The sequence below is a fragment of the Taudactylus pleione genome, unplaced genomic scaffold (genome assembly GCF_031769625.1).
Source record: "Taudactylus pleione unplaced genomic scaffold, aTauple2 ptg000456l, whole genome shotgun sequence".
Taxonomy (NCBI): domain Eukaryota; kingdom Metazoa; phylum Chordata; class Amphibia; order Anura; family Myobatrachidae; genus Taudactylus; species Taudactylus pleione.
Window position 1 is genome coordinate 1,743,162 of NW_028284858.1, and position 27,777 is coordinate 1,770,938.

The 27,777-nt window shown below is 45.4% G+C and overlaps 1 protein-coding gene across 1 annotated transcript in view; it reads left to right on the forward strand.

Annotated features, from left to right (window-relative positions):
• Positions 1 to 15,994, forward strand: part of LOC148504782 (pre-mRNA splicing factor cwf19l1-like) — a 29,711-nt gene extending 13,717 nt beyond the window's left edge. The window contains exons 6-14 of the mRNA XM_088448500.1: positions 4,431 to 4,549; positions 5,295 to 5,379; positions 6,770 to 6,916; positions 10,408 to 10,519; positions 11,923 to 12,002; positions 13,312 to 13,521; positions 14,413 to 14,532; positions 15,016 to 15,113; positions 15,730 to 15,994. Coding sequence (XP_088304626.1) covers positions 4,431 to 4,549; positions 5,295 to 5,379; positions 6,770 to 6,916; positions 10,408 to 10,519; positions 11,923 to 12,002; positions 13,312 to 13,521; positions 14,413 to 14,532; positions 15,016 to 15,113; positions 15,730 to 15,874 — 1,116 coding nt within the window. The 3' untranslated portion in view covers positions 15,875 to 15,994. The remainder of the gene's footprint in view (positions 1 to 4,430; positions 4,550 to 5,294; positions 5,380 to 6,769; positions 6,917 to 10,407; positions 10,520 to 11,922; positions 12,003 to 13,311; positions 13,522 to 14,412; positions 14,533 to 15,015; positions 15,114 to 15,729) is intronic.
• Positions 15,995 to 27,777: the final 11,783 nt, after the last annotated feature.

Consider the following 27,777-nt stretch of genomic DNA (forward strand, 5'->3'; position numbering starts at 1 on the left):
CCCGCTTGATCAAAAGCGCGACGCTGCCATTGCCGTCTATCTCCTCTTTAAACAAGTCTCCACCTTCCTGTCCGTGGGATCCTTCAAAGTCCATTTATTCTCTTTCCGGGGCGGTGGCTCGCCCGTCCATGGCTATCTCCTGGGTGGCTAAAGCCATTGAGGCATGGGCCAATGCCTTGGAGGATACCTTTCCTGATGAGGCTCCGGATATCCAGAGAGCGTTAGTGGGACAGATGCGGGATGCAGCTTCCTATATTGGGGAAGCGTCTTTGGATGCCAGCCTGCTCACTTCTAGGGTGTCGGCTGCAGCGGTGTCTGCTCGGCGCTCCCTGTGGCTGAGGTCCTGGAGGGCTGATGCAGATTCAAAAAAGGGTCTGGAGGCCTTGCTTTTTAATGGTGATTTACTATTTGGTCCGGATTTGGACAAAATAGTGGATACTTTGGCTAAGTCCAAGTCGGCTTTCCTCCCTTCGGCCTCTGCGCCGGCTAAAGTGAGGAGCTCTGCCTTTCGGTCCTTTCGGGTTCAGGGTAAGGCCAAGGGCCAGTCCTTCCCGAGACATTCGGCGACCAAGGCCGCACCCAAGCCCAAGAAGCAAGCATGGAGTGCTCGGCGCCCTTCTTCCAAGCAGGAGGATAAGCCTGCTGCCTGATGGGACGGGCCTCTCTCTGGGGGACCCCAGAGTGGGAGGCTGACTTCTCCAATTCGCCCAGTGTTGGCACAATACCACCACGGATGCCTGGGTTCGAGAAGTAGTCTCTCAGGGGTACGCCCTGTCTTTTCGGTTCAGGCCGCCCCACCAGTTTTTCTGTACGAGTCCTTCTCTGGACAAGACCAAAGCTGGTCAGATTCAGGTAGCTATAGAATCCTTGCTACAAGCAGGGATCATTGTTCCCGTTCCGCAGTCTCAGCGCGGGACGGGGTACTATTCTACTCTGTTTCTGGTACAGAAACCCAATGGTTCTCATCGCCCTATCCTGAATTTGAAGTCTCTGAACAGATACCTCAGAGTTCCCAGGTTCAGGATGGAAACGTTACGTTCCATCATTCTGGCGATGGAACCCGGGGATTATATGGTCTCCCTCGATATCCAGGACGCCTATCTCCATGTGCCCATAGCACCGGCACATCAGCGGTATCTGAGGTTTGCTATCCTGAACCATCACTACCAATTTCGGGCGTTGCCTTTCGGCCTTTCCACGGCTCCGAGGGTGTTCACCAAGGTGATGGCAGTTATGGCTGCCCACCTTCGGGGTCAGGGTCTACGTCTGTTGCCGTACCTGGACGATCTTCTGCTGCTGGCGAGCTCCCCGGAGGTGCTTCTTCGACATCTCCACCTGACCATTGCTTGTCTTCAAGCACACGGGTGGTTGATAAATTGGAAGAAGTCCTCCCTGATTCCATCACAGCTGATGGTTCATTTGGGAGCCCTGCTGGATTCTCGTCGGCAACGGATTTTCCTGACTCCGGAGAAGGTCTCCTCCCTGCAGCTGCGGATACATAGTTGCCTGAGCAGTTGCCGCCTGTCGGTCCATTCAGCTATGAGAGTTCTGGGGTCCATGGTGTCAACATTCGACATGGTGGAATTTGCCCAGTTCCATTCCCGGCCCCTGCAGGGGCTGATTCTATCGGAATGGAACGGGTTACCTCACCGGATCCGCTCTCAGATGCTGTTGTTGTCCCCGGAGGTTCGGCAGTCTTTGGCTTGGTGGCTTCAGACAGCGCATCTGGTCGAGGGGCGCCCCTTTTGGATCCCGGACTAGGTCCTGCTCACGACGGATGCCAGTATCCGGGGTTGGGGGGCAGTGACCGGCTCATTATCGCTTCAGGGTCGTTGGTCCGCGGAAGAAGCACTTCTCCCCATCAACATCCTGGAACTGCGGGCTGTGTACAGGGCCCTGCAGTCGTCCGGCCCCGCTCTTCACGGAAGGGCGGTTCAGGTGCAGTCCGACAACGCCACCACGGTGGCGTACATCAACCACCAAGGGGGAACTCGCAGTCGGGCAGCAATGTCGGAGGTGTCTCGCATTCTTGCTTGGGCGGAGTGTCACGTTCCAGCGATCTCGGCAGTCTTCATTCCCGGAGTCCTCAATTGGGAGGCGGACTTCCTCAGCCGTCACGACGTGCATCCCGGGGAATGGTCGCTTCACCCAGAGGTGTTTCAGCTACTCGTGGACAGGTGGGGGCTGCCGGAGCTGGACTTGATGGCCTCCTGTCACAATCACAAGTTGCCCATTTACGGGTCAAGGACAAGAGACGCAGGCGCCTGTCTGGTAGACGCTCTGTCGGTGAAATGGACGTTTCACCTGGCGTATCTGTTTCCTCCGATATCCCTGCTTCCTCGGGTTCTGTGGAAATTCAAGCAGGACGGCGGCACGCTCGTGCTGGTGGCTCCGGCGTGGCCCAGACGTCCTTGGTACTCCGATCTGAGGTGCCTCTCCATCGACGCTCCGTACCTTCTTCCTCAGCGTCGGGACCTGTTGTCTCAAGGGCGCTGCCTTTACCCGGATCTGGGTCGGCTGTCTTTGACGGCGTGGCTCTTGAGACAGCCGTCTTGAGGTCTAGGGGTTTCTCCAGTTCGGTCATTGGTACCATGCTTAGGCCACGCAAGCCTGCTTCCGCGCGGATTTACCACAGGGTGTGGCGCACTTATTTTCAGTGGTGTGAATCCAGAAACTATGATCCGCAGGTGTTCCGGGTTTCCAGAATCTTGGAGTTCCTTCAATCGAGTTTGGACCTCGGCTTACGCCTGGCCTCTCTGAAGGTTCATGTGTCTGCTTTGTCCGTGTGGTTTCAGCGACGGATTGCTACACTGCCAGATGTTCACACCTTTTTCCAAGGTGTTCTCAGGATCCAGCCTCCCTTCGTGCCTCCGGTGGCTCCGTGGGACTTGGTGGTGGTACTGCGGGTCTTGCAGGGTCCTCCTTTTGAGCCGCTTGAGTCGGTGGAGCTGAAGTGGCTGACGTTTAAGACCATTTTTCTCCTGGCAATTGCTTCTGCCAGGAGGGTTTCAGAATTGGGGGCGCTTTCCTGTCGCCCCCCTTTTCTGATTTTTCACCAGGACAGGGCGGTGCTCTGCACTCGTCCTGAGTTTTTGCCCAAAGTGGTCTCAAAGTTCCACATTAATCAGGAACTTGTTGTGCCAGCTTTTCAGTCACATGATCTTTCCGCTGGTGAGGCTTCCTTAGATGTAGTCCGGGCACTTAGAATCTACGTGGACCGGACTGCTTCGGTTAGGAAGTCGGATTCTTTGTTTGTCCTCTTCGGTTTTCACAAGAGGGGTTGGCCTGCCAACAAGCAAACGTTAGCCCGTTGGCTTCGTTCAGTTATTTGTGAGGCTTATGCACAGGAGGGGTTTACCTGTGCCAGCCTCTGTTAAGGCTCATTCCACTCGTTCTGTGGGTCCCTCTTGGGCTGCTAGACGTGGCGCCTCCGCTGTTCAGCTGTGTAAGGCGGCTACTTGGTCTTCAATTCAGACGTTTTTGAGGTTTTATGCGTTTGACACCTTCGCCTCTCAGGATGCATCCTTTGGGCGCCGGGTACTCCTTTCAGCAAAGGAGCGTCCCCGCCCTTAGTTGAACTGCTTTGGGACATCCCCAAGGTCAACCCTGTGGACCCCCTATGGACCCTGAAGTAGAAAACAAGAGATATGGTAAGAACTTACCTTTGTTATCTCTGTTTCTACGAAGTCCATAGGGTCCACAGGGCGCCCGCCCTGACGCACCTGGCTTCAAATGGGCTGTGTGGCTGGTCACCGGTTTTCCGTCTCCCATTTCTGTGAGTATGGTTTCTTGTGTGTTCCAGTCTTCCTTCTCTCTGTTTAGTCTCCTCCTCCGGCCTTAGCTGCTTACCAACTGAGGTGCCTGTGGCCGGGGGCGGGGTATAGAGGAGGACGGACCCAAGTGCATCCTGGGAGCAGCAAAGCTTGAACTGCATGGTGCCCGTGGATCCAGATCCAGCTATACCCCAAGGTCAACCCTGTGGACCCTATGGACTTCGTAGAAACAGAGATAACAAAGGTAAGTTCTTACCATATCTCTTGTTATAATTATCATCAAGGATATTATGCTTGGACAAAAATTGCTATCTTAATGACACATATATTTATATTGAATAATTAATTTAAGCTTTTACACTAAAAGCTAATCAGTGCTAAAAAGAAAAAGGAAAAACCAGTCATAGATTATATATCCGCACAGTCCAAATGTTGGTACAAGTACAAAGAATTATTCATGTGTCATGCATGTGCACGATCCCGTATTAATCAGGGGTTATTATTGTCAAATGTTTGATATTTCTTTGACTTCCTGAAGAAGAGCAATAACATATAAACAAACAAATATATTACTATTATATTATAATATTGGAGTCTGCAGAAACGCTCTTCTGTACAGAGATAACAGGTGCTTTGCTCACTGTGTTTCGCCTACAGACTGATGTAGACCTGAAAAGTTGTGGTTCTGCATTCGTATCCAATCTTGCTGGCAGCTTAAAGCCCCGCTATCATTTCTCTGCACTAGAGGGCGAAAACTATGAACGGCTTCCTTACAGGTAGGTGAGATTCCTTGGGATACTATAGATTGGCTTTCATTGATGGATGCTAATGACATATTTGCCTTTTATGTAGGGGTTTCCATTGGGTGTGGGCATTTGTGGCAGTTGGTGTATTGAAACAGTCACAGGATTCAATCAACCTACAGCCAATTGGAGCATTACAATGTGTAGAGGACTAGATCAACCTGTAGCCCATTATAGTATGTGTGGAGGATTTTTCCAGATGTTCTATTTGTGAGGTTTGGTTTCTGCTACTAGAATGAAGGGTGGCAGGGGGACGGGTATGGAATGCCGGCACTCGGGATCCCAGCGGTCAGAATCTCGTTGCTGGCATACAGACAGGGTTAGGATACTGACTTACTGTCGGTAAGTATCCTAACCCTTCCCCGCTGCCTAAACCTAACCCTCCCGCTAACTCCACTGCTTACCGACAGGATGCCGGCACCGGGATTCTAATAGGTGTCGGGATTCCGGTGCTGGCATTCTAGGAGCCGGCATCCCGACTGTCCGTGTTATAACTACATCCCGGACTGGGAAGTAATGCCAGCGTAGTACATTACCATATTATGCTGTAATAGTTATATAATATGTATGACCTTTTTAGTGTACTAGCCATTAATATGTGATAGAGATATAGATTATATATATATATATATATATATATATATATATATATATATATATATATATATATATATATAAATAAATAAATTATATAATATTTTTTTTTTTTTTTGTGCAGAAATCATATGGTCTTACAGGAAGCTGCCCAGCACGTGAGTCGGTTCATAGCACTGGCAAGTGTTGGCAATCCTAATAAGAAAAAGGTGATTTAAACCAAACATGGTAGATGTCGGAGTGTCCTTTTAACTTTACAGACTTTTCATTTTGAATTAAATAGAAGAAAATGTTATTTGGATGTAATGAAATAAAGAGCAGATTTCTATAAAGAGCTACATATAATCTGGTCCCTACAGTATGCTGCTCCCTATTTATGGGAATAGGGGACTGAAGACCCCTGCAGAACAGGGTTACTAACCATGAGTCCTCGGTCGCTTAATCCTTATATTGCTAGTGCCGTTCTTGAACGTAAAGCAGTCATGCCAAATTCCACATTAATGGGCTATACCAGGAAAAACTCTATTTAGTGTACCATTGTGAAATTATATATTATTTATGTTCTGTCCTCTTCAGGAGTAATAGGGATTTCTTGTGGTAATATATTCCATTTTAAACTTCCCCTCATGAATTTGGCAGGTAGTGTCTGATATATTCATAGGGTTTTCCTACTAGTTCATGGCAGAAGCTTTATCACATTAACTCCATCTCTAAGATATCATTTGGAAAATAAATGGCACCAGTGAGGGTTGGTGGCTTCTCCCAATGTGAGGCCTGTAGCCGGGAGGCTTCTCCCAATGTGAGGCCTGTAGCCGGGAGGCTTCTCCCAATGTGAGGCCTGTAGCCGGGAGGCTTCTCCCAATGTGAGGCCTGTAGCCGGGAGGCTTCTCCCAATGTGAGGCCTGTAGCCGGGAGGCTTCTCGCAATGCATGATGGTCTAGTTGGCAATTACACCTGCACCCAAGTGATGGAGAGCACTCCATAGTCCGCAGTCCATATTGCACAGCTGCAGACAGCCTGTTTGTAGTTTCTAAACCCAGAGATGCACTCTGCTACTGTCCTCCCCAGTGATCATCTCACCATTATTTCCTGATGCCCACTGGGTATTGGTGCATAAAGGACAGATGGAAATGTCCACTTCTAATTCTCTTTAAGATCACCATCTCCAGAAATTCAGGCTGTGATCAGGGACCCTGTGCCTCCCACCTCAGTGAAGGTTATGTTTGCAGTCACTAGTTGCAGTTATGACCCCTCGTGGGTGCTTTCCATTGTAAGACATACGGTGATGGCATGCTAAGCATGGCACAGCCAACACTCTAATACTTCTACAAGAAGAACTGAAAGTGACCCGGGCAACAGAACCCCAAAGTACTTTCCCCTCATTAACAGAAGCTGGAAACCGCTCTTCGCTGTATAGTTCAAAGCAACAGCAGCATCTGGCACCCCTAGAGGTCTCTGTCCATCCGGCTCCATTCAGTGCAGCTGAACAGAAGCGCTTTGTGTTGTTGTTGCTTGGTATACATTTATTTATACCCCATTAGGGCAGTGTTTTTGCATAGATCCTGATATCATTAGAACCCCTTTTGTTTCTCCTTGCAGTACATCTATGCATTCACCATTGTTCCCTTGCGTTCGATGGATTCGGCAGAGCTTGTAAAACAGCCACTAGATGTCACTGAGAACCCATACAAGAAATCTGGGAAGGATGGAAAGAAGAGTCAAGTGATTAAAGCCACAGAGGATGAGGTAGAACATGACGGATGAAGTAATGTAAAATGGTTCTAGATATCGCCTATATGCCAATTAGCTGGATCGTATCTGAGCAGCGCTGTGGTAAAGTGTGATGGAACATTCTGCTGTTTTATGTGCTACAATCCCTGCGTCACCCTTTCTCCCCCTCCATCGTCATTATTGTTATTATCAGTTATTTATATAGCGCACACATATCACACAGCGCTTTACAGTGAATATTTGGCCATTCACATCCGTCCCTGCACCAGTGGAGCTTACAATCTATATTCCCTATCACATGCTCACACACATACACACTAGGGGTAATTTGTTGGGGGACAATTACCCTACCTGTATATTTTTGGAGTGTGGGAGGAAACTGGAGTACCCGGAGGAAACCCACGCAAGCACAGGGAGAATATACAAACTCCACACAGGTAGGGCTGTGGTGGGAATCGAACCCACGACTTCAGTGCTGTTAGGCAGTAACGCTAACATTACACCGTCTTATTATTCTTATTTACGTTTATAAAGTTGACTTTTCTCCACTCCAATAAGTGCAGGGAGTAATTTTGTGAGATGAATGCAGTGTATCCCTATACAAAGACTGACATCGCCCTTCAAGCCTTTCCGGTCGGTTCAGTTGCTGTTGATGCTCACATTGGGGCATTGGAACGTCCGCAACGGCGCACCAAATCGCCCTGAAATTGCATATTATTGTACGCAGCCCCATAGGGCTGTGCAGAGAAATGCATGATCACTGGGATACCGTAAATGCGGCACATGCACCGTATCGTAGGTGTCGCCCGCAACCGATTCCCGACACCTTTGTCAGAAAATGGCTACTTCCACTGTGAGTAGCTGACTAGGACAATTTCATTGGAGCAGAACATGCTTTTATAGCAGTAGATCTCATTTATAAATAAGGAAACCAATAAAATAAAAATTTGTATGGAAAACGAAAAAGACTGATGTATTTGGTATATAAAAATGACACAAACGTTTAATAACCGATACTAGTTACATGAAAACATTGGTCATTAAGCAGTAACAGTAACAAGTGACTTCATAGAAAGCTTGTCTGCACTGCATACTTGAGAACCAATATATAGAATCTCAGTTATAGTCCACACTCTGTAAAATCGTCTGAAAGCAGAAATAGAACGTTATTTCCCACGCATTTTAAGATCACAGGTGGAGATAATTATTTTACTTGCGATTCTGTGAGGAGACCTGGAAAACATGCACTGTTTGGGGTCCTGAGGATCGAGTTTGAGAACCTGTGCTTCAAAGTATACGGGTACTGGATATACGTTTAGGAAGCCGGCGGACAGAATGCCGAGCGCCGGCTTCCAGACAATTTAATCCCGACGAGGGACGAATGACAGGCGTCTAAATCTAGACGCCTGTCATTTTACAGACGCTGGGAGACTGGCGCCCGGCATCCCGATCGAGCGGGTGCCGCAGTGGACAGCCGCGGGGGGTTAGGTTTAGGGCTCCCGGGGGGAACTTAGGGTTAGGCACCCCCCCCCGGAGGACTTAGGTTTAGGCATCGGGGAAGGGGGGGGTTAGGTTTAGGCACTTAGAGGGGGGATTAGGATTAGGCACAGGGGGGGGGGGAGGGTTAGGGTTAGACACCCTAAAGGAGGGTTAGGGAGAAAAATAGGTTAGTTTATACTTACCTAGGGACGATCAGGATTTCCTCCTCTGTTGGCCAGCCGCTGTTGGGATTTGAACTGCCGGCCAGGAGTACAGCGGTAATTCATACCGATTCCGGGTACTGCTGTCGTCTCTAGCGTCATGTGCGGGGGGACTGAAAACCGCTGTCACCTCAAGCGCTGCATATGAAGAGCTTGCACCGTGTGCTAGCTTCAAGAGCTACTGCCGCTGCCCTCCACCTGTAAGGGAGCAGCGGTGCGGGTGTTTTTATGTGATGATTATGTGTTATTGAAAGTTTATCATTTATATACAGCAAATAGATATATATTTTTTTTTTTCCATACAATTTTTATTTGTACTTCTCAGACTGTGTAGCCCTATTGGTTTTCTTTCTTTGTCCTGAAGGATTATACATATCCTTTTTTTTTCGGCAGATACGACCTAAAGCGTGGACCTGCAGTGAGAGCGCCATTGTTAACCATTTCTTTAGATCTCATTTATAGGCTGTTTACTGATGCTTCCTTAAAATCTGTAATCGTGGAAACAAGGTTTGCAGTCCGTATTGTTTTCATGGTTACACTTGTTGCTAAGGGAAGTCCGTTATTTATCAGATGACGACAGTGTGTTTCTGTGGTTTAATCAGGTGATTTCCTGCAGAAGTTATTCTAGTAAGAATAAAATAATGTGAATTATGCACCATCATTTATGATGGAAGGTACCTATTATTTAAATGTATCCTGGTATAATAACATTTTGATGTTTTTTTTCTTCGCTGCTAAATGGCATTTGGGGAAGGGGGTGCAAGGTGGTCTGTTGTGTCTAGACTATCATCGCTGTGGTGCATATGGAGACCATGTGCCCCTCCTTATGTGTTGGAATAGTGAAGACTTCTGTAGTCACAGGAGATGGTTAATAGGGAACCCCAGCCTCATTCTTTTCGCACGTGATGGGCATCTAACATTGCTATATGGGATCTCTTCAATCTCTGCCCTACAGTTGATGCTGTAATAATGCTGAGGAAGCAGAGTATAGGGGGTGTTTATGGACAGGAGTTAGCCATAACTTGCTCTGCTTCCATTATTAGTGTGGCTCTTGCTGTTATATATACACACAGGACATCTGGAGCGATGAAACCTCCCTTTCAGTGACCTGGAACAGCCAAGCTGAGTAAAGTCTGCGCTGTAACATTACCAACAATTGACAATGCAGTAACTATAACCAAGTAATAGATCAAATCAGATCCCAGGGAAGTGGCAGTGGACAGCTAAGCAGTCATAGTTGCCAAGAGTAGTGGGGGGCAGCCTTTCAGAGGGATATTGCAGCGTTGAGAGAGCAACTTAAAGTATATGCTAATTAAAGGGCAGGCACAGAGTAGGTGAAACTTTTTACTAAGCATCTTGTGTCCTTGTTCGTAGTGTGTTTTTTTTTTAAATATATTTGGTTTCGCAATGACATAGCATTACAAAAATCAGTAATGCGTGCGGTTTTGTTTAGGGTGGGTTTTCTTAGGACAAAGTCAGTTGGCTGGAGAGCCAGGAGAGAGACAGCTGTGAGCTTCACATGTAATAACCTATTTAGCTTATCTGCTTGGTCCTTTTTATTATTCGCTGTGTTGATAACCTGTAACTTGTTAACCCTTTCTAAAACCCAGACTGTTCTCTCCGCTTGATTACAGCATAGTCTGTTTTGTGTTCAGATTTCCATTCTGAGCTAGCCAATAAAATGTCACAGCAAGCATCCGTCTTTATGAGACTCTCCTCCTAACCAGTCTTCACGCAAACTTCTAAATCTTGATAATTTTTGAAATGATGGCAAAGTACAGTCTTTTCTCTGTAATCTCCCACCAGGAAGAGCCTGCCCAGCAGTTTTTCTTTGACTTGAATAGACAACATGGAAAGAAACGTCAGTCGGATGGGAGGGGCGGCGCGCGGGCCCAAGGAAAACAGCCAAGGAAACACCGTGAGTGACTGAGCTTTTCCCTGCAGTGTTTGTCAAATTAAAGAGCTTGTATCCAAGAGTCTCCTATGAGTTTTTATAGCAGGCTGCCTGCAAAGCAAATGGTGGAAACGAATATCTGGTGCAGGAAGGTGCTGCCACTAGTTACATCTGAGCGGCCAGTTTTCTAGCACAGATTAGAATTACATTATTATAGATTTATTTATACTGACACGAGGCTTAGTTTGAATAGAATATATCCTATAGATTGTAAGCTTGCGAGCAGGGCCTTCCTACCTATATATCTGTCTGTTATTACCCGGTTTTGTTCTATCAATGTTGACAATTGTAAAGCGCAACGGAATATGCTGCGCTATATAAGAAACTGTAAATAAAATAAATAATAATATGTAGGTTTCTAGCTGGCAAAAAACTGCGCTACTATAACTGGGTCATTAGGGGCGCTGTTGCTTTGTCTTATATGTGCCAAGCAATTGCTGAACAATTACGTAAAGCGCTTAAGCGTTGACCCTTTAGTTTCTAGGTAGAAAATAGTGGCCTCGTCCTATTGAGAGCACAGTCACTGCCAGCCTTGCTCGCCACTTAGTTGTGATTCCGGAGAGGGTGCCTTAGACTGAGTGTTACTCCTGTGTGCTGCTACAAATCATGTGTAAATCATGTCACAAGCCCTTCTACCAGCAGGGGGCGATGTAGGGGAAGACTGCACATGGCCTCTTGCCTGTTAGCATAATTGGACCCATGTAAACTGGCAGCCAGTAGGAGTACTTTGCAGACCAGGCAATTACGGAGCATGCTCCTGGTTATTTGGGTGAAAGGCATGCCAGGTGGAATAGCTTTGATCAGAGATAGGGGTGCCGGGAAAGCTACAGCTTGCTCTCACACTCTTACAAGAAGTTTTTAAGTGCTAGTTAATGACATGTTTATGTAAATTATTGATGTAAGGAACCCAATATTGGCACTATCACTGAGTAGAGTTAGCAGCCACCTGTTATGCACTTTAACTGGTGGATACACTATCTTATTTATGTAATGGTCTGCAGCGAAGACTTCTGCGTTCTAATGAAATAGAACATCCCCAAACCTACCCGCCAACATGCTGACCTGCTACCAGCAGAGTCCTTTCTTGGGTGGTGGATTAGGAAAATGAGAACAAGCACTTTGTATACTGACTAATCCTGTTGTGTCTTCAGTTCTGACGATTCCCTGATAAGTATACGGAAGTGCTTTGTAACATTTTCCTAGTATACAGTTCGCCTTTTCAGAGACAGCAGCCATTTTGTCAAAACCTGTATTTGTCATTTAATTAGGAACTGGTGACATCACTGACACATGTGCAAGAACGTATGTAGGGAAGAAGTACGTAGGTGATCATGTTTTATTAACCAGCATTTTCTTCTGCCAAATAGCTCAGCCAACGGGACCTTGCTGGTTCTGTCTCGCAAGCCCTGAAGTGGAGAAGCACCTGGTGGTCAGCATTGGGGAAGATGTAAGTATTAGACGTTAAGAAGCAACTAAACACCTACATTGCATTACGTATAGCGCTGTTAATACTTTACACTGTAAACTATTCCGAAAATAAGTTCGCTGTAGTACATCTCCCCCCTATGTCACAGTTCTGCTTTCTCCTATGTCATTTGTGTTCTATTGTCATGTTGGTAATAATATTTATCTTCTGGTACTGTGTTTTTCCATATCTTGCATCATTTTGTACAGTGAAAGAGTGCAAATCTCTGCAAAGAGTGTTTTATTAATGTCTAGTCTTACTCCTAAACACGAAAGCAAGACTAGACATTGATATCAGACAATTTACAAACACTGATAAGTGTTTATATAGTAAAGCACATTTATAGGCGTACAGAATGCTTGGAATATGCAAAAAACGTATTACTGAAAGTACTGGCTGCAGCATCTGATACATTTGTCTAAAAACAAATTGGTTTTCTATGGTAGAAACCATATATGGTAGTAAGAAATCGGTATGAAATACCAATGGACGGGATGCTGGCTGTCAGTACACTGACAGCGACATCCAGATGATTCAATTCCTGACTGGAACGGTAAGTAATGTTCCCCTGTCCTATTTACCCCCTAACCCCAACTTTCCTGTACCCTAATACTAACTCTCCCTACCCCGCACCCTAACCCACCCGTTAAGTGCCTAACCCTCCCCCCCTGGTGGTGCCTGAACCTAAACCACCCATGCCCGAAGCCTAACCTTAAACACCCCCCTGCCCAGAGTCTAACGCTAACTCCCCTCTGGGGCGCCTAAACTTAAGTGTCCCAGTCAACACCCCCCCAGCAATTGATACTCTCCTTTCTGCTGTGTCCTTACCATCGGGGTGTCGTCCGTCAGGATTCCGATGTCTGCATCCTGAGTTGTCGGGATTTCGGAGCCTGTGTTGTCTCGGCGTTTGGGATTCCGATGCCAGGGTTCCGGCAGATGGCTTGTCCTCAACGCACCCCAGTAGTAACGCCTCCGAAAGGCAGTCTTTATTACTATGGCTAACCCCTATCTGCTGCTGCTACCAGGGAGACAATAATTTATCCCTTCCCAATCATTTGTCATGTTGCCTCTTGATACCTGATTTGTTGTACATTAGCTCTTGCTTTAAAATAATAAAAAAAATTTAAATGTAAGTCTCCTGCTTGTCCATGGTATTTCCAGTTAAACGATTGGCTGATAAACTCTGGGCTAAGTGCGTGGATATTAGGGGCAGCGATCTCTGTACGTGTCACATTGTACGGTAACGGTGAGCGAGGTGGAGCAAAGTTCTTACCACTTTTATTTATTTTAGTGCTATGTAGCTCTTGCGAAAGGCGGTCTGACTCCCGACCACATTCTTATTCTACCCATTGGGCACTACCAGGCCATGGTGGACCTCTCGTCTGAGGTAGTCGAAGAATGTGACAAATACAAAGCATCCCTGAAGAGGTTCTACAAGGCGAGGGGGAAGAGATATGTGATGTTTGAGAGGAATTACAGGAGTCAGCATCTGCAGTTACAAGTAAGGATGGGAAGTGGGATTCTCCAGCCTTTGAGATTTCATTTTTATCAGGCCAGTTGTTGCCTACGTACAGTGAGCAAGGTGCATACTTCTACCCACAGCGGGTTGCTTTAAGCAGTTTTGGTTGGAATAGTTCTTTAAACCGATTTCCACCATAGATCTGTGAAGGTGCATACACATGGTCAGATGTGTCAGGTGGACGATTTGACCAACGATTTGAACTACGAACGATTTTTGACTGCATTAAAATGAATGGAATCGTCCAAATCTGACTGCAAACACATCAGATGTCAGATATCGTTATCTGACCATCGGAAACGCTCATCGTTCAGACATGTCAGATTTTCCTTCAGATATGAACGATTTTTTAAATCGTTATCATTCAGATCTGAAGAAAAATCTGACCGTGTGTATGCACCATTACAGTGTAAATCCTGAAATTGTGGCATTATCTCTGTTGGTTCTCCTGTCTATATTGCGGGTCAGCCTGATAATGTCACATAGAGAATAAGAGCAACCAGCCTCCTAAGAGATCATTTAAAGTCTATTGATCTCTCTGGCTGTTGTCAGCTCACAGTCATTACATTTCATTAGTTTAAGTCTGTAGAGACAGGTTACCCTGTCCCATGATGACTTTCCTGTTCTGAGGGATGAACATGTCCCAGTGATGGCTTTATTATTTATGTACCTTTTGTGACGTTTTCAGATCTCATGAAGATAAGTTTGTACCATGATTTCTCCACTGTGTATAAGAGACAGGTTTTTTTGGTTTGGTAACCAGCCGTGATTAGTTTTCTTTCCAGTTTCCCTTTAACCGCAGACATATATTTTATATGTCTCTTATCATCAATTAACCATGTATATTACATTGGCTTATGTTGCTGCATCCAGGTGGTTCCTCTGCCATTAGACTGCTGCACCACAGAAGATATTAAGGAGTCCTTTATTATCCAAGCGCAGGAACAGAACATAGAACTGTTGGAGATCCCACAGCACACAGACATCAAACAAGTACGTTCCCACACTCACCAACTCTAGTCTCTATTTTGTGTTCTCTGCTGCAATTTTATTTGACGCGGACACATCACCAAAAGACAGAGCCATATTGTGTTCCGACCCAGTATTTATGGTCGTACAGCTTAACCCTTAACCAAAAACAAATGACCGCACAGAGGCATGAAAGACGCTGTCTGGTGCTTCACTGATGTCCTTGGTTCACAATAAATGATTAGGCCGAATATTGACTCGTCTTACAAAATATCAGCCTCCGCTGTGTATATGGTAGGGACTCAATTGCTAGATATGTAGGGATTAATTTTATTACCCTGATCTGAGACACAACTGCTAGTATGCATTTTGACTTTCCTCGATCCGTATTCAAAGACCGGTGGTGATGCTTGGCTGTGTAACTCGCACCTTAAACAGTTAATGCAGACATTTAATATTTACAGAAGACGTGAAAATTTGTTATATATATTTCGTTTTTTTTTACAGATTGTACAGCCTGGGACACCATATTTTTATGTTGAATTAGATACCGGGGAAAAACTCTTTCATAGGATTAAGAAAAACTTCCCGTTGCAGTTTGGAAGGTAGGATTTTATTTTAAATTATTTATATTTTTGTAACTTATTTTTTTGTAACTGATAAATAAGACTAACTGGAAAGCTGCTGTTGCAGTAACGTGTCTGAGAGCTTTAGCAGTGATGACCCAAAGGGGCTCATTCTAAATTGGGGGCAAAGCAAAAAAAAATAAAAAATAAGTGAATTGGCATTTGGAACAATGCAGGGAGTGCAAATACATTTATTGTTTATACCTATGAAACACTGTTCAAATGTGAATGAATTCACAGCATGAAGCTCCTGCAACTGCGTGATGCTGAAATGTCATCACGGGCCAGAATCTCCAGCACCTTGCACAAGCCCTGCCATGCAGAATTTGGGCATTTCTGGGGGCAAAGGGGAGCCCTACCCAGTAGGAAGGTATACCTAATAAGGTGGCCCTAATTGCACTGTATATCTGATTACTAAGGGGTTCTTCAATGATATTTTGAATAAAACGTTTCATTTTTAAAAAAATAATTTATGAATATAGAATTAAACCACAGAAGGGGTAATGTGCAAATTATAGATCTTTTACACTGAGGCCCCAATGGTCAGGTCTGTTTTGGGTGTCTGACGTTTTTCCATATTGTTTTTCAAATACAGGGAGGTGTTGGCAAGTGAAGCCATTTTGAACATACCAACTAGAGCTGATTGGAAGGCCTGTAAGCTGAGCCAAGACGAAGAGGAGGATCAGGCCAAGGCTTTCCGAAGAGAATTTGAACCATTTGACTTCTCGTTACAAGACTGAGATGTTTGTTTTTTAATTTGCTTTGCTCTATTATTTCTTCTTACATTTTAGTGCTGTCATGGTAGATATGTTGGAAGTAGATTTAGGGTTTGCCTTAAATGCCTATTGTATTTTTTATCCCTTAAGGACAAAGTTAAAAAAGTAAATAAATCATGCATGTATAGGCCAATAACTGTGCCGTATTGTCTTCACAAATCATCTGAAATGGATTTGTAGCTGGACAGCCGACAGTTTCCATTAAGGATAAAATAGATCGTTAAGGCAAAATCCCCCTCTGTCTAGTATTAAGCAACACCGTTGTGTTCTGCATTTCATTTAAAGTGGAATAACGCACACCAAAAAAAAAAAATCACAATAGAGGAGGGTGAACTTTATTTCCCAACCTTTACTTGAATGTGCAGAGCAGATGTTCTTCAATACACACTGCCATATTTCTGTGAAATATTTTCTCCTACTCCCAAATGGCTTGGATTAAGATTAACTGTTTATCAGTAATTTAATAACAAATGATTTTATTGTGTTTTTTTTTTTTTAAAAACTCATTTGCCTGTTTTAAATGCCCCACTTAAAAAAATAAAAATAAAATAAATTTTTTAGTATATAGTTCTTTGGTCTTGGTGTGTATAGCGCATAGCAGCTGGAATTGTATAAATGATGCAATTCTCAATGCGAGAGATCCTCCATTTGTCACCTTTTTTTTAAAATAGTGTATGCTTCTTACGTTACCTATGAGACCGCTCTGGAGCAAATGTAATCTGGTTCACAGGAAATATGTGGTCATCTCAGAGTAACTAAATTGGATTCGGTCAGTTCAGTTTGCATTTTGTAAAATCAAAGTAGATGTTTAATTGCAACACCTCTCGTCCTGTGCACCAGTTTTGTTTTATCCAACTTCCCTGAACACACACATTTATTATTACTCACACACCTTTTGATGGCTAAAAAGGGGAAGGAAAAAATAAAACACTGCTTTTGTGTAAATTTTAGATTTTTTTTTTTTGTTTAAACAATGTAAATGTATGTAAATGTTTTTAATAAATACCATTTGTACACTCTGTTGGTGCATCTGTGTGACATGAACAGTTTTGTCATCTGAGGGGAATTTCTCCTGTCCTAAATTCAGCCCTGTGTCATGGTTTTTGGCAGTCTGTCTACATCTGTTCTGCAGGAGGGATTTTATGGTCTTCCTCCAAGCTGCAAAAATTCCTGCTCACATTGACTTTTTTTCCCCCCTGCTGCCTTAATTCATTTGTACAGTAAAAACAGAACTGTAGACAGAATGGAAACTGATAAATTACGATTTGAATTTGGGTGACCATTTTGCTTGAAGTTGACCGGTTGCCGCCTCATACCGTGTTTCCCCGAAAATAAGCCCTACCCTTAGTTATGTAACCCCGTGTAAATTAATCCCTACCCCGAAAATAAGACCTACCAAAATCCCATTTTGAGCTGGGAATGCTTCAGAACCCAGCGTTCCCGGTCATGCAGTGTGCGGGTGACGTCATGACGTCAGCACTGAGGATCCTGTGCGGCCGCGCCTGCTGGATCATGTTAGATCCAGCCAGCGCGCAAGTGAGAGGGACATCCTGGACGGCGGCGAGTCAGGTAAGTACTGGTGGGTGGGGGATCAATAACAGGGGGGCTTGCAATGCAATAAGGGAGGCTGCATAAGGGACACTGCTACAGGGGGGGGACTGCATAAGGGGCACTTCTACAAGGGGGCTGCATAAGGGGAACTTCTACAAGGGGGCCTGCAAGGGGGGGGCCTGCATAAGGGGCACTTCTACAAGGGGGGCCTGCATAAGGGGCACTGCTGTCAATGTTAATTAAAATAAGACCTACCCCAAAAATAAGCCCTATGGTGTTTTTTCGAAAAAAATAAAAAAATAAGACAGTGTCTTATTATCGGGGAAACGCGGTATGAGAGGAAGCCATTTTTTGTGCTGTTCAACTCTTCACCTATTGCTATGAAAGTGTCTCATGGTTTAGTGATGTCCCCTGTGTAATTGTTTTCTTAGGAATATTGGTTTGGCCCACAAAATGTCTGCCCGGACTGTGCACTTTAAAGAGAGAGAAAATAATAGACACCCTGCAAGTGAGCGTGCAGTTTTAGTACAGATGTGTCCACATACATCTATCCTCCGTGCGCTACAAGTCGCGTTACACAACGCATGAGCGCCGTGTGACTCTGCAGGAACTTGCATCTTTTTGAGCAAAGTTTTCCCTTTAAAATTAGTATTATTCACAAAGTGATGCACACAAGTAGCTTATGCTGATTAAAGCGATATGCAGCATGCCTATAGTCTGTGTACGACTGTGGCTGTGCCTGCATGCGAAATGCTACGTTACAGTGTCAGTGGCTGTGACATTGTATAACGTAGCATTTTGCATGCAGTCACTCAGCCCATAGCCCAGGTGTCAGGAGTAAACAATGGAGTACATCCATTGAAGTCAATAGAAATGTCAGCTGTCATTTTGCTAGGCACACTGGCTACATGGCACTGGGATTTGTCTTCCCTTGCCAATGACAGTTCTCTGTGGCAAGCATTGATGATGGTCTGGCACCTCAGTCATCTACACCTCGAAGCTGCAGCCATTTTGTGCTCTGAGCGGATAGTCATGAGATTGAAATTCAGTAGGAACTATTTTACCTCAAATTCTGGTATTTCGAGCCTGATTCAGAGATGTACGCTAATGTATTTGCAGCTGCTGTGTGAAAATATGCTAATGATGTAGGCGCCTGGAAATATATTCTGACGCCCACCTTTCTCGGTTTGAAGCAGGTTCGTACAAACACGTAGCGTTGGTGACAGATCCTTCGATGGTTGATTAGCTGAGTGACGCTATGGTTGTGCAGAATGGCTCCGGGAACTGACTCTGGCGCCATGTGTTCTGCCTACGGGATCGCAGTTGCAGGCTGAGACGTGCTGAAAACTGTAGCGACGCACCTGTGTTTTTGCTGCCACCGTAGCGCATGTGCAGTTGGCAGATAATCGCTCAACTGCCTAAATATCGGCATTCTGTACATCTCTGAATAAGCGAAGTGATGGCATATTTATAGAAAGGAGACAAAGGGGAGAGCCGGGCCCTGCTCACCCGAAATTAAAATCTATGGGGTCAACTCAATAAATTGCGAGGGGTCTTGTCCAGCGAGTAAATGTGGCTATAACCTGCACTTACGGTAAATCTGAACTCGCTGCTTTTAGTTTGCAGACCCCATAGGGCAAAATAATGCACAATCGGGCCGCAAGGGGGGCAGCTAATTAAATTTACCTTTCTATGTGATCTGGATGGACACCATGGAGAGAAGAGGGCAGAGGTTGGAGGAGGGGTGGTACACTAGAATATGAAAATTAATTTAAATGGCACCTTTGAAGCCTGAGAGGCTGGATAAGTGGAGTGACTGGCAAATATATACAATGTTTCTGTGGCAGAGGTTCCCCAACCGTTTAGGTTTTAGAGATATCCATGGTTGAGCACAGGTGCTAATTGACTGAGGTACTAATTAAGTCACCTGTGGTCAAGCATGGATATCCTTAAAACCTGGACTATTAGGGTGCCTTAAGGATTGAGTTTGGGAACCTCTGTTCTATGGCTCTCATTTATATTTACACTGATGGATTTTGCGAGCTTGTGTATGCTGGTATGTATTATAAGCTTATATTTTCCTCCTAACTATATCAAATGTCTATCATTTATAAAGTAAGCTTTCATTTAATAGAATTCCTAAATCCCATCTACCTGGAGCTCCTGTTGGTGCACACGGTAATCTTCCTGTGTGCTGAGAATGTCATCCGTTTGTGGCCAAAGTAGACGTTAGAGTTGATGGAATGCTGCAGCGGCTTCTTCTTGCCTATATTACTCCGTACCAGAAATCAGGTTGCAGCGCATTACTTTCTGGTCTTGTGTTGCATTTGTCTTATTATATTTTCCACCTTACCTTCCTCTTGCTATGTTGGAGCATTCCTTGGATTCCGTATTTCGCACTGTAGTCATGCTAAGGGGGCAGTTAGAGGGCCACGACCTGCAGGCTCCCGGCAGTCAAGCCCATAGCATCTTCATGGGGAGGTCCTCAGTGAAGACCAGGGGAGACATTAGACTATGCCCTGACCCTAACTGATGAAGAATACATGCATCTTGCCTATTAATGCGGCACAAGTTACTATAATCTGGATTTCTCAGTTCCCACTTGGCCCCGGAGGGAGACTAGATTGTATTATGGCTGATCCCGACTGTGCCTCCATCTCGTTTCCACATCACAGCTTGAAGTTTCAAATATTGCAAAACATAGGAATGTCTGCCATGAGTGAAATTTACAGGGCGGCTCGAGGCACGTTCGACCAGTGCGGTGCCACCCCTTAGAGGGCGCACCCCTCCCAACCATTCCTGATTTCAGCTGGACCGTCCCAGTTTTCAGACACTACCCCGCTGTTCCACCCGCAAGCTGAAGTGTCCCGCGGGCGGTCGTGAGGTTGGGCACCTCCACCGCCATACAGCTGGACCCCGGAGAAGAGAATGGATGCCGCGTGCAAGTGTGCGGCATCCATACAGTGCAGGAAGGAGGCTTGGGGCAGCCCGGCTACTGACTGCTGGCCTCGCCCACAGCCTGACATTAAAAGGGAGGCGTGTAGTACAGGCACACCCCCAAACAACATCATTTAGGGGCCGTGGCCTATGAGAATTAGGCCACACCCCTATTTTTGACGCCTAAGCCCCGTTCTGCACAGGTCGCGGCTCCCCCTAGAGCCGGCCCTTGGAATTTATTATAATTTTTTTTTCCCTTCAAGGGAATTTTCTTTGCACCTCTGAATAGCCTTATTGTTTTGTTGGTCACAACATGGCATGGACTAATATACATATGGTGTGTGTCCTCCATCCAACTTTGTGAGGTTCAGCATTCTGCGTGGCTCAGTGACATTAAAATAAAAATGAACTTTCTGACTTGGAGAAGTTGATTTGACTTGGGTCATTTTATCTTCTCAAAAGTTGAGCTGAGCAATGTTCTAATGAAGAAAATAAAAATCTGTGTCCAGCGCAGTATATACCAAAAACCATTGCATTGACGTTACAGTTCCTGTGTTATACGCACACAATATGAACAGTGTAAATAACATGGTTATTTTTTTGTTTTTTTTAGAAGTCACATTTGTGAATTCCGCTTAGTGGTGGTCTCTGAAGATGAACTATTAGCAGTCTGCAGAACCATGGCTCTTATTTTACAAGAGGCAGAATTGGTGGGAATAAAATGGTCTCAGAAGAGTACACAGCCGAACCCTGCAGACTGTGTAATGGTTAGCATTACTGCCTCACAGCACCGAGGTTACGGGTTTCATTCCCACTACGGCCCTTACTATGTGGAGTTTGTATGTTCTCTCTGCTTGGGTTTCTTCCCACACTACAAAAATATACTGGTAGGTTAATTGGCTCCCAACAATTAACTCCAGTGTGTGTGTTTTTGAGCATGTGGTAGGGAATATAAATTGTAAGCTCCACTGGTGCAGGGACTGATGTGAATGGTAAGATATTCTCTGTAAAGCGCTGCGGAATATGTGTGCACTATATAAATAACTGGTAATAAATAATATATAGACAAAATAGAACAATATTTCTACTTGTTCTGGTATAACGAAAAGACCAAAGAACTAACTTTACGTGATTATGTGCACCAATTAGAAATTTATATTGCTTATAGCTTCTGTAATAAGTCTGAAGCCTTAACTAACACACAGAGATAACATACAAGTAGATAAAACTATTTTAGTCATCTCACCTAAACTCATCGCCCAGTGTAAAGTATTTTGGCTGTGAACGACCATCTGTCTTTACTGGTACATAACCTATTTTCAGACTGAATTAAAAAAACATTATGCAACCCTCCTAGGCTGAGGCAATGTCACAATCATTAGACTAGGTGCATGAGTTACAAATCATTTTCATTTCTACCAAGTGACCTGAACTTCAGCCGTATACACACTAGACCAGGCCTGGCCAACCTGTGGCTCTCCAGCTGTTGTGAAACTACAAGTCCCAGCATGCCCTGCTACAGTTTTGGGATTAGGGAATGCTATAACTGTTGCAGGGCATGCTGGGACTTGTAGTTTCACAACAGCTGGAGAGCCACAGGTTGGCCAGGCCTGCACTAGACAATGGGCTGTTTGAACGATATTGGTGAAAGATTTCCCTTGCACTTTCTGTATTGCAGGACAAACGATATTGGCTGTACACACTGATAAGTGAAGTCATCCTGCCACATCTCTGAACAGGCAATTCTTGACGATATCGTCCAAATTGGCCTGCATGTACGGATGACCAAAGATATCGTTATCGTCCAGCGGGAGCGCGCATTGTTGGTCGTTCATTGCTTACACACTGAACAATAACTATAGATCGGTCATATCGTTCAAAGATCTTGTCTCGTGCCACTGGGGGGGAGACAGGGTTAAGCCAGGGCAGGGGAAAGGGGGGTTAAGGTTAGGCACCCCCAGGGGGGGAGGTTAGGTTTAGGAAGGGGGGGAGGGAGATAGGTTAAGGCACCCCTAAAGGACGGTCAGGGGGGAGGGGGGGTTAGGTTAGTACTTTAGCGCAGTCGGCATCTTCACTGTGCCGGTCTTCTGGCATCGAGATTTAAATCCTAGCGATCCCTATTTACAAACTTTTGGTTAATCGTCAGAAAACGGTTATCTGTGGAGAATTGCCAGTCTATTTAATTTTTGAGCCATATAACAATTTTTTTTGCTGGAAAGAGAACTTTGGATCTACTGTAGACATTACAGAATGCATAAATAGAGACTATTGCCATACAGATGTCTATTTATACACTGAGGCTCTCGTCGCTGCAACCAGCCTCCTCTGTGCTCCAGAGAAACTTGGCCGTGTCAAGCGTTTTTTTTTTTTGCTCAAAATGTGCATCTTAGTTACATAAATAAAACAACTGGGAATGACACCAGTACATTGCTAGCTTGCACTGATCATTTTCATGTGCAACACTTGTATACCTGTCTGCGACTGCATCTGAATCTGTATATCACGTGCTAAAATTTTATTGAAATTGGGAGCAGCTATAAAGACAGCTGGCAAGGGTTTTACCCAGTAATAACAACAATAGCTTTTGCAGGCCTTGGGATTTGTTAAATAGGAGAAGCCATTATATATAATATTAGTGTTCTTCTCCCGATGCTAAATAGACATTTGTCTTTGTGGCTTGTTCCTGTGCTTTTCAGCAATTACTGTGTGTCAGTCATGCTCCATCTGCTAGGAGGAGCTTGGCAGTCGGGGGTGTTTACTGCAGAATAGGGGTTATACACACAAATGACGCATGCAATGTAGATAACCCCAAAGTCCCATCATGATTTATAAGTGACGTAATTGAAAAACTGCTTCTTACATAGCCTTCATCCATAAGTCATTTACATTTGTGTTTTTTTCATGCTACAGTAAATTAATATTGTTACTCTGCAGTTTTTAGATCTGTGTAAAACAATCATTTCCAATACAGCATGTTGGTTCCAAAAATATTTGTCTTTATTGAGCCCCTCAACTCTTTGAAATATGGTTACTGTTTATTTATCCTGTGCTGGGGGCATCTGTCAGCCATCGGCAGAAAAATTACACACCCAGTTGTCATAGACTTTGGAAAACACACACAAGTGTGGTATTATGTAAGTGTATTGAAAGAGTGTAGTGGGGAAGAAGGGGCGGCAATGTGAAGCTTTGCCTAGGACGCAAAGAAACTTTGCACCAGCCCTGTATGGGGACAGAGGTGAGTGTTTTTAAGTAGATGAGAACCTTTTAGATAAATATAAGAAAATAAATGGTGAGAAAAGTCCTATGTAAGGAAAAGAGCTTTTCTTCTTCAGGGTCCACAGGGATACCATGGGGATTATGTGGTTGGAGTGATCCAGGCACCAAGGAGTTAAGCTTTCAGCTCCCAGGATGCCTCAGGCCCTCCTCCATATATACCCCGCCCCTGGCCACAAGCATTCAGTTGTTCATTGGTGCCGCAGGATTCACCTTTTTAACAAGGGGACTGCTGAGCGTATTAAGACGCATGGACTGCGACTCTGTCTACCTCCACCGGGCCACAACACCAGTAACGTCTCTGGTGATTTCGGCAGGTCACGGCAGTTTTGCTAGCAGTGACGCCGGGGCCCGACTGCAACAGGTGCACGGAAATGTCAAGTAAGGCGATTCCTCGCTTGGGAGGAATTGCGAGCGGCAGTCTTTGCTTCCGACGCTGGAGATACATCGGAAGCTGCTGCAGTGAGGGCCCTGGGTTGTCCGCTCCCTCGCTAGACCACCTGGGCCTTATCGTCTGGCGCCGGGGATCATCAGCAGGCGCTTCTGCTGCCATGAGCCCAACATACCCTGTCGGTTTGCGCAGCTTAGGGGAGGTACGGCTCTCCCCGGCAGCTCCTCCCCCAACTTGACGCAGATACAAGGTTATCCCACGTCTGGGTCGCTCCTCCTAACCTTCTCATGTGTATGAGATGCTCACAGCTCACTATCGGTACCCTGCTGAAGCAATTTGGTCTCAGGAGGTTTTGGATCAGTCTCCCCGTATACCTTTCCCGTGGGTCAGGTATATAGTGCTCTATATCCTACCATGATTTGAGTAGTTGATTCAGAGCCCATTGCAACTAAATTGCATATGTATTGTATGTGACTTTTTGCTAGCTGGTGTGTTGATAATGCCTTTTATTTCTAACTGTCAGTTATAACTATCACTGTATTTTTCTCCTCATCCCTCTGTACAGGCGGGTTGGGGTTTTCCTTTGTACTTCATATTTACTAGTTATTTATGAAGGCTGTCACATTACATTACATTGCATTGTTACCTATATAATTGATATGTAAAAAAATAAAGGGAAACAGGAGGTGGAGGCCCCTGTGCTGGTTTCATGTAACTCCTGTTTGGTGGGCTTGTCCCCTCAGGACTTTATAAAGGATGGTTTGTGTGCTGTCTGTTATAAAGAACCATCTCACCAGTCCAATATACCAGCCCCTGTACAGGAGCCATCTTGGGTGTCCTCCTTGTCTCAGCTGATAAAGCAGCTAGGGGATCGTTTGCATACTCCCATGCAGCCTCCTCTATTGGGATACCCACAGCAGGCTATGTTTGCTCCCCCTATACATCCTTCTTGGAAGGATATTTATTCCCACTCAGGTCAGAATATGGCAAACAGACCGGTAGTCATGAAGGCGCCTTAATGGGCGTTATCTTTTTATCAGTCTGCTCAGCATGTAGATTCAGACGCATCGTTGGAGGGATCAGCCAGGTTCTTCTCCAGGATCTATCTCGGGAGAGGAGGACCATCCTTTTACAGTGGATGTCCCTTCGTTGGTGAGGGCGTTCAAATCATTCTTAGATATACAGGATGATGAGCCGGCTCCTAGACCTAAGGCTCCAGTGTTTAAACACCAGAAGGTGGTAGAAGTTGAGTTTCCTAAGTCTGAGCTGCTTACTGAACTTATGGAGGATGCATGGAGTACCCTGGATAAACTGTTCCATGTTACAAAAAGATTAGCACATTTGTACCCTTTCCCTGCTAATGAGTGTAAGTGGGAAATCCCTCCTACTCTGGATGCTCATGTGACGCATTTAGTCAGGAGTGCTACGTTGCCTATTCCGTCAGCATCTTCTCTTAAAGATTCTAAAGATCGATAAATGTAAACTTGTCTTAAAGCAGTATTTTCATTGTCTGGAGCTGTTAGTCGCCCGGCTATGGCTGGGACTTGGGTATCCAAGGCTGTTGAAGAATGGACAGGTACATTGGAAGATACTCTACCAAATGCTTCCAGAGAACAGCTGACATATCTCCCACATATGGGAATCAGCTTCCTATCTGGGAGAAGCTCCAATAGATGCGGGGCTCCTAGCTTCTAAAGCAATGGCAGCTTCAGTTGTGGCTCGTAGAGCCCTTTGGTTAAGGTCATGGAAAGCAGATACAGGGTCTAAGAAGGCTCTGGAAACCTTACCTATTTTTTTGGTAATCTACTTTTTGAAGCAGAGTTAGATAAGATAGTGGCTACTCTGGCAACGTCAAAATCTGCAGGTCTGCCATCAACAGTTACATAAAAATCTAGGCAGTCTTCTTTTCGGTCCTTTCATCCTCAGGGACGAGCAAAAGGACAGTGTTCCTTCAGGCCATCTAGTTCTCACAGGACCATAGAGCAGCAAAGGTCCTGGCCGCCCAGACATCCCGCTTCTAAGCCGGACGACAAACCCTCTGCTTGATGGGGCGGGCCTCCTCCTGGGGGATCCTACGGTAGGAGGCCGACTTCTTCTATTCACAGATTACAGGCATCAAACAACAACAGATGCTTGGGTCTGAGAAGTGGTCTCTCAGGCGTATGCTCTCACTTTCGAGAGGCATCCTCCCCAGAAGTTTTTCAGTACAGCTCTCCCATTGAAGCCTATCAAAGCCTTGGCCCTACAGGAAGCCTTTTAGTCCCTGCTTCAGGCAGGGTTGATTATCCCGGTTCCTGTGGTTCAACAAGGAAAGGGTTATTATTCCAACCTATTTTTGGTTCAGAAACCGAATGGGTCTAATCGCCATATTCTAAATCTGAAAACACTCAACAAGTTTATCCGTATACCCAAGTTCCGTATGGAGACTCCCCAATCAATTATTTTGCCAATGGAAACTGGGGATTGTATGGCTTCCCTGGACGTTCAGGATGCATTCCTGCATGTGCCTATTAGGCCATCCCACCAACAATTTCTATGATTTGCAGTCCAGCAGCAACGCTACCAATTTCAGGCACTGCCCTTTGGTCTATCAACGGCCCCTCAGGCCTGCACCAAAACAATGGCTGTTATTACGGCCTACCTCAGGTGTCATGGAATCAGAATACTTCCATACCTGGACAACCTTCTGATATTGGCACAGTCTCAAGCTGTTTTACAACACCATCTCCAACTGACCATTGCCTGCCTACAGACGCACGGATGGATCATCAATTGGAAGAAATCAAAACTTTTTCTCCAACACAGCGGATGTTACATCTGGGGGCATTTCTGGATTCTCAGGCACAAAGGGTGTTTCTGCCAGGGGACAAGATTGCGACCCTATCAAATTGCTATGCAACCGAAGGGTATTCATTCTATCAGCAATGCAGCTCTTGGGGTAAATGGTATCCACCTTTGACATGGCGTAATAGGCTCAGTTCCACTCCAGGCCTCTGCTGCAATTGATTATCTCCCATTGGAACGGACAGTATCATCAAATACGGTCCCGGAGGATCCTCTTCCCTCCAGAGGTTCCTCTCTCTCTCTCATGGTGGCTACAGAAGGATCATCTGGGTTCCAAATTCTGTGCTCCTTACCATGGACACCAGTCTTTCCCGGATGGGGGGGCGATGACAGGTCGTCACACTTTTCAGGGAAGATGGACAAATCAGAAAAGTCATCTGCCCATAAACATTCTGGAGCTTCGAGCAGTATACAAAGTACTTGTCATGGCACAGGACCTGCTCCAGGGCAGGCCGGTCTAGATCCAATTCGACAACGCGACCACAATAGCCTATCTCAATCATCAAGGAAGTACGCGCAGTCACGCAGCCATGAGGGAAGTGACAAACATTCTGATCTGGGCAGAACATCATCTTCCAGCTATCTCAACAATATTCATCCCAGGAGTCTTCAACTGGGAAGCGGACTTCCTAAATCGTCAGGACATACAGTGTGGGCTCTCCACCCGGGGGTTTTTCAACTCTTGGTGAACAAATGGGTCCTACCAGACGTAGACCTCATAACTTCTCGTCACAATCACAAGGTTCCCAGGTACGGGTCCAGGACCAGAGATCCCTCAGTCACCTTCGTGGACGCACTGGCAGTAAGATGGGACTTCAAGCTAGCGTATCTCTTTCCTCCGATTTCCTTCCTCCTAAGGTTCCTCAGGAAA